This window comes from Homalodisca vitripennis, chromosome 1, assembly GCF_021130785.1.
Source record: "Homalodisca vitripennis isolate AUS2020 chromosome 1, UT_GWSS_2.1, whole genome shotgun sequence".
Taxonomy (NCBI): Eukaryota; Metazoa; Arthropoda; class Insecta; order Hemiptera; family Cicadellidae; genus Homalodisca; species Homalodisca vitripennis.
In genome coordinates this window covers 12,860,817-12,868,712 of record NC_060207.1, presented here as the reverse complement: position 1 = coordinate 12,868,712, position 7,896 = coordinate 12,860,817, and the positions used below count along the sequence as shown (strand labels likewise).

General features: G+C 34.7%; 1 protein-coding gene across 1 annotated transcript; it reads right to left on the bottom strand.

Annotated features, from left to right (window-relative positions):
• Positions 1-630: 630 nt before the first annotated feature.
• LOC124353244 (sentrin-specific protease 8-like) lies at positions 631-1,023 on the bottom strand. The gene has a single exon (XM_046803194.1). It carries the CDS (start codon positions 1,021-1,023, stop codon positions 631-633), a length of 393 nt encoding a protein of 130 aa, XP_046659150.1.
• Between the last annotated feature and the right edge of the window lie 6,873 nt (positions 1,024-7,896).

Genomic DNA, 7,896 nt, shown 5'->3' with positions numbered 1-7,896 from the left:
TATTGGTTCCTACATGAAAATGAATTATTTTAGGTTGGTGCTGCAAGAAACCCATCAACTTATTTTTTACATCTTTGATTTTCGCCCCAGGGTTGTACCCTAACAGTACAACCATTTTTCCTTACAAAGCTTCCCCGAATATCGGAGAATTGAATCACCTATAAGCAAATAATCAGCATTACTTTTGCTCAACTGGTTTGAGAGAGTGATTGTCCTCCAGAGTAGTCCTGGCCTGCACATTCTACAGCCGGTAACATGTCATCAGTGGCACACAAACCACTCAAAAACCATTGCATTATTTTAGGCCTACTGTACAACTACTACTTTCAACATTTATTTTTACTCTTATTTTTAGAGGGGTTTCCTTTTATCTTTGCTTTTCAAAGAGTCTGTTTTACGTTTTTCCTTGCATTTTACATGACCATAATTTTCACTCCATACACCTGAAGAGCTCTTAACAACCTTAACAACTGACTCAGTAACAGAAGTGTGGTTACTTAAAACTACAAATCTATTTTTACAAGGTACTTGATTATGTTTATTCGGATTTAAGTTTCGCCTGGCACATTTTTTTACCTTTCACAACTTTCCACCACTTTATCATTTGCCAAATTTGACCTAGAATTATTACTACTTTGAGAACTTGGTAACAAGAGTGGCATTAGTACTACCATGTGTCTCAGAGGTGTCAGTGTGATGCAGTGTGTTGTGAGTCAATGCGAATCGGTCGCACACCTGACCGAGCAATAGCCGAGCGTTAACAAGAACGTGAACACCACATTCAAAAGACTCTGTCTGCTGAAAAGTCTGCCCCTCACTTATTGGAACACCATCTAATCCAAGGTTGACAAGCAACGCTGCAGCATGCCGCTCGTTCAGGCCGCGCACCGAGTCGTAGTGTACTGCTGTTCGTGTTGTGTTATCAAGGAGCAGTAGGCTCCAGTGTGACCCACCATTCTGCTCAAGACCTTGGTCACAATTGTTTAATACAAAAAACACCCAGGATTTGTTATAAAACGACATGTCACTTAAAGCCTGATCTACATAAGTTCTACTATGCAGTTTGAGAAGTTTGCGTCAAAGTTGGATCAACAAACAAAATATCATTTTGAATTCTAGTGACTTCAGAATTCAGTAACCTTGATATGATCAGTTATAATTTCATCTGATAACCATTTATTGTTTAAAACCTTCAATGAAGATTCAAGTTGAACAATCTTATTAGTGTTTACTAGTAGCTTATCTTTTAAAACATTACAAATGCTTTCATTTTTTTCGAACCAACTTTTTTTAGTCTGCTATTTTCTACAATTAGCTTACGATTAGCACATTGAACTGTTTCATAGTCATTTACAATGTTATCATGTTCTGCTTACAGATTTCTCAACAGAGAATTTGTATTTTCGGCCTTAGACAACTTTTTACTAAATGTCCTTAAATCTTAACTTCTAAAGTATTCTTTTCATTAACTAAATGGTCCATTATTGCTAATAGAGATATTTTAATTCAGAACGGTGAGAATTCCTTTTCTACATCCCTCTGTGCACTCAAATAGTCCAGTTCTTCTTTCAAGCGCTCATATTTACACACACGTCATTCAGCTGTCCGCAGACGTCATCAAACTTCAAAACAACGCCAGAAGCTCCATTAATCAATTCATTGCAGTCATAATCACAATTTGATAACAAGTTTATATAGCTGGATACAAAATTCAGAAACTAACGTACTAGCATCATCGTTAAAATTAGCGCAGTCAAATATAAAGCTATCCATTGCCAATAATAACCTTTAGTCAAATTTAAGGCCGATAAAAAAACCAAATTAACTCAACTGGTCTGTTTCTCACAGGATACAAAAATTAAATTAAATCATATATAAAATTAAATCTTCTATACAAATGTCAAAACAATAAAATATCTAACCTAATCTAATAATAAATAATAATAAATATATTTAATAAAATATTAAAATAGTCAATAAATAAAATAAATTAATTTAAAATGTAACATAAAATATGAACAATAATATAGTTATAAAACATATAAAACAAAACAATACGTAAAACCTAACAACAACAACGAACAACTACAAATAACAAGGCTTCAATACTAAAAAATGTAAGACATAAAAATATATAGTCTATACAGATCCTTCAAGTTAAGCGGCGATTAAGTAGAGCTCAGATGTTGGTAGGTTGCGTCAATTTATTGAAGGCGCAAGATAAAATCCACCGCAGCAGCAGAGTGTAGTACAGCAGACTCGGGCGTGACGAAGGTTAATAGTGGGACAACTAGTGCGGCGATGTTGGTAGCGCCAGCTGTGCCTTGCAGATGCGCAGTAGTTCCGCTTGCCGACTTTACTCTCTCTCTGTCGAGTTCTACCTCTATCTTAATTATTAAACTTCTTCAATTGGCTTCACATTCAAAATTTATATTCCAAATTTAATTTCCAAGGGACGGGACATTATCCAGTCGTAGGATGTCTACCAGCTCTCTGGACCGATTCTTATACTGGATAATGTTTAACCTGGGTACTATACGTAGTGCGGATGTTCCGAAACCACATCCAGGCCCACATCGACTCAATCATCCATCACCACATCACACAGTAAGGTACGATTCGTCTTTATTTTTAATATGCAATGTTAACGCCATCTTGATTACGCGGGAAATCGTAAAGTGAGGTTAGGTTCTGGTCACCTTCCCGCCCTTTTCACAATTGAGGTTATGTTCCCCTGTTCCCGCCAACTGGGCGCAGCCATCTTGAATACGCGGGAAACCAAGAAAGTGAGGTTATGTTCCCCTGTTCCCGCCAATTTTTCCCGCCAATTCATGGGCGCCGCCATATTGAAATTCCCTCCGTCCCTTGTTTCTCCCTCACGTAGTGTGCACAAGAGTGTGAGGACCCAACAAATCACCGATTTTGACACCCCAAATCACCCCAAAACACCCAGAATTTGGAACATTTTGATAGGATAAGAGTGTGAGGAGGGAATTTCTCCCTCATATGAGGGGATTTCTCGCGCACATGAGGGAATTTCTCCCTCTCATAAGAGCCCATGTTAGCGCTCAACGCGGGGGAGGTCTACTGAATGCAATGAAAATTGTAATTAAAAATGTACAAATATTGAAACATCCGTTTATGTTTTTGGATTACCATTGCTTCAATTTAAAATAAAAAATTAAAGTACATATCCGTCGAAACCACCGTCTCTTAAAATTGTGTAGAGAATCCCTTAAAAAGAATTTTTGGAATCTGAGCAGTAGTCGATAAATTCAATATTTACCAAAAGTTCCTATTAAAAACTGATAATTTTGTTTTGATGTTACGTATAAGTTCAAAATACTTAACTTGCATAGCATATTGCTTCGAAGCCAGATCAACTTTGGTGTTTTATTAATTGGGGCAAGATCAAGGGCGAATGTTGAGTTCACTCCATGTACTCTTTCGATTAGTGCAGCGTTTGAAATATGGCATTGTCACAGACTTGGCTCTTGGAATCTGGTGTTCACGTACGTGTTAAGAGGTCTTATAAAATGTCGACGAACTCTTTCAATCGTTTAGACGTTAGAGACTCATATACCACAAAATAGGTATGTCGTATTACCCAGCAGCCATCCAGTGTAATATAGATGATGAGATCTTCTCATTGTCCTATCAGGTACACAATTAAGTGCAATACGATATTTTACACACGATCCCAAAGCACGATGGAGCAACCGAGTTATATCGTAGCTCTTATGAGAAGGGCTGATTCACCTACACAGAAGGTAAAATGAACACCACAGGTAAACTCAACATTCGCATTCAATCAACCTTTCTCACCATTGCTACGTTTATGTAGATCAAGGGATTATTCACGAGGCTACTTTGTACAGAGGTTAAGGAACGAGGTTACTAACAGTCCCGAAACTTAAACTTTGGTGCAATTAATGTCGACCAGTTTAGAAGAAATCGCTTCACGTTTATAGTGTAAAGACGAGAAAACAATTTTTTCTAATTTTGTTTCAAGAATTTAATTACTTATTTTCACCATTGTTGTAGTTTTATTAATTTCTTTTCATTCTACATTTTTTTTAATTTGTCGCATTTCGAAATTTATATCGTAAAAGCGTTTGTAATGATGTTCACAGTTGGGTTAAAAATAAATAAAAAGTTCAGGACGTATTTTTGAACTGACAGAGGCTTATAAGGCCTATCTTGAAATGGGCGAGGGAAATGACTAAAGAAAGGAATTTTGCAATATGATAAAAAATACCTTTTGTGTTAATTTTATTTCATAAAATTTGTTCATGGATTGTTTTTAAATGTATTTCTATTTTTTTGGATATCTATATAAATTTATCACAGCATTTCTTCTACGGTTTTAGAATATTGTATATTCGTAATATTAGTAAAAGATATAATTCTGTTCTAGCTGTGACTTAACAGTTTTTTTTTGAAATTAGTTCATAATACTTATTTGTTTTGTAGCTACTGTCTACATATACAATAAAATATTAATTCTGAGTTAGACCAAACTTCTCTAACTTTAAATCGATATGAAAAGTTCTGAAATTGTGTTTTGATTTTATGTGTTTGTGCTAATTTAAAACTTGATCCTGTTACCTTTTTTGGTAACACCACTTTGGACAGTATTTCTCCATCAATTTTTGATTTTGCGTACTCATCCTTGAATTCCGCTTCCAAATCTTAAACCACATTAACGGATTTGTTACTCGAATCCTCGGTCCTATAAGTTGGCGTTATACTGCAGCGTCTCTACACATTCATTGACTTCAACCTCGATTATGACTCCATTTCATGTACTATTTATTCCCCTTACCTTTAAGCCCAACTTCGCTGGATTGTCGATTATTTTCCGGAGTTTTCTTATCTTTATTAAGTTATATTTTTTTCTTGTATGATTACGATCAGTATCGGTGCTTGTTATAATGGCCTTTTAACAAATGACACCTTTGATACTCTTAGTACTTCCTTTCTAACTCTGGTGGTAGTTAATCATTTAACACTCAGGTTATCTCACTACAAATACAAATCCCTTTGTGCCTATATCCCGATTTATTGCAGGACTATTTCCTCTCTTGCCTTATCCACTTCCTTCTGATTAGGTCTTACTCAGGAACTTCTGTATCGTTACTGAATTCGGTAATCACTGGTCCATCGGGAATCCCGATCCAGGAATTGATGCTGGTTATATTGGTATGTGTAATTATATAATAACGAGAAACTATATAACTATTTAATAACGAGAAAATTACAGAATAAACCAAATAGTAAACAAATAAAATACATAATGAATTTTAATTATATAACCTCTTTAGTAACTTATTAACACATGTAACTGGACTTATCTAACTTTGTGGTTGGTTTCATGCAACCCTTGAACATTTCGGATTTACCTGCTAAGTCCAATGTCATCTTCATAGCATACTGATGTATGGTAGTTCGACCGTTGCTGTCAATTCACTTTCTCGTCTGTCAGTTAATTATAATCAGGAGTTGTATTTTTTTTAAAGCTTACTTATACAAAAAACATGATGCTCTGTACTGATCTTATAAAGATGTACATAGGGTATCTCAGCTTTTTGTTGGTACTTTGCTTAAAATCTCGTTGTGGATCCTATAAGATCATGTCAATAAGCAAAAATTTCAAACGTAATATATAAGCAATTAAGTACATCGTATAACAGGAAATATCAACTGTGATATTAAAACCCTAATTTAATATAATTCCTGAAAAACTGTATTTAGGCCAACGTCGAATACCTTACGCATAACTGGCTACCGATTTGATATTGTCCATGTCAACGTAATAAAAGTCTTGAGTCAGTCCGCTATAAATGTACACAATCAAAATTATCTTGAAAAGTAATTGTTACACTATCAATGGGATCGATTAGAGCAACGAAAATATGAATGGACAAATTTAACATATTTAAAATGAGAAAAAGTTAAAGTGCACGCTAACTAGTCCTTTATATGTGTGTTTACTTACTGTTCTTGGTAGTTTGTATTATGACGTGCATTTTGTAATGTTTATCTGTTAAACTGTCAATTATCAATGGTTTCCTTGGCAATAAATTGGTTGTAAGTGTAATTCTGCATTCATATAGGTACGCTAAAGTGTTACTGCTTGTTTTATTATATTCTGACTTTTACTGTGTATGACTATCCGAGCCGACATAATATTATGTTTGCAGTTTTGCATCGCATATTAGCGCCAATGACGCCGCTAGCTGGCTAGCGTCGAGCGGTGGCCAAGGCAACGTAAGGGATGAAGGTTAGAAGTTTTAATTCAAATTTAAAAGCAAACACAAAAATCATATTGTACAATAAACAGTGCGGGATGGTGCGGATGTTTGTTGGACGCAATCCGGATTCGATTGGCTGATTGGTGGTGGATAAAGAAAGGACAACGGAATTATTATGACGGAATTAGTGGACAAATTTTAATTATATAAATGAAAAAGTTCGTGTTCGTGTTCAAATATATCTTCTTAGCTTTTTAGAAAATTGTGAATTAAGACTAGTTTGGAAATTACTTAATAATTATGTTGTGAATGAACTATCTTATTCTATACTCGAGAGGAATTTACAAGTTTGAGGTTAAGTTAACCTTACTTTAATTCGCTTATTGGCTGATATAGTCCGTTTTTTCCCATGTTGTAGTGACTGTTTATAGTGCTGTTGGTAAAATACATGTTATGTAAGTCTAATAATACCATAATATTTTAATATGAGTAAAAATAATAATGTAGAAATGACTGTGAGACAAGAGGGCATGAAAAAGTGTAAAAGTGTTTCCAATTTGAAAACAAGTGTAAGTAGGTTGAGAACTTATTCTGACAGCAACAGTGACTCTGATAATCCTTTTGAAGACATAAGAACATGCAGAAACATAACTTTTAGTCGATCAAGATCGTACTTGGATGAAGAATTTCAGTTGATGCCAGTAACTCCTCGGCTAACTGACAAAGAAAATGTACAATTACAAGTAGATTTACCTAATTCCAAATCTATCCGATCAAAAGATAAAAAAATAACAAGTAGAGTAGGGTTGTCTTTTAAAAATAAATCTTCAGAGAATGTGTTGAATAAATCAAGATCATGCGTTTTTAATATCTCATCCGAGACACCACACAATCAGGGATACTCACCCTATGCTACTGAAAACTCAGATATATTTCATTTCTCTAAGAATGGAGCCAGTAAAAGTCTAAACACAATATCTAAGACGCCTTCTAAAAATTCCTTATTGGGAGATTTTAATTCAATTAATTTGAATTCCTCAGTTAGTTGTAACACCCCGTTTGATTCGAAAAGGTGTCAAAACACTTCAACTCCTCTCACAATTAGAAATAGTACACCTCAGACTTCATCTTTCAAAAGATATTCATTAATGAAGGCAGCTGTAGAAGCTAAGAAAGATTATGAAGATATGTTAAAAGCTGCCTCTTTAAAGAAAAGTGTTAAGAAAAACAAACACAAAGATTTAATGCTCAACGATTCTCCAATTATGAGTGTGGAGGACACTACTGGAAAGACGGATGAGTCAGTCCATAATGATGATAATTGTACTAAATCCACTAATCAGCTTTCGGAATATAATAAATCACCAGTTAATAAAAATTGTACTTTTGATACAACTCCAATAACTAAATTTTCAAAAAGCAACAGGTGTTGCCAGTCTATATTGAAAACACCAAGTTTCATCAAATGTGTAAGCAAATCAAATGATGATGTAGATAAGACTCCTGTGTGCAACAGAGAAAACTGCACACCATTCACAGGTGTTAAACAGTTACACAAAAGTGCATTTAAAGCAATTTCAAATAATAACAGTGTAGTAAATAATACAAAAGGTGTGGAAGAAGATGATGATGACTTGCCATG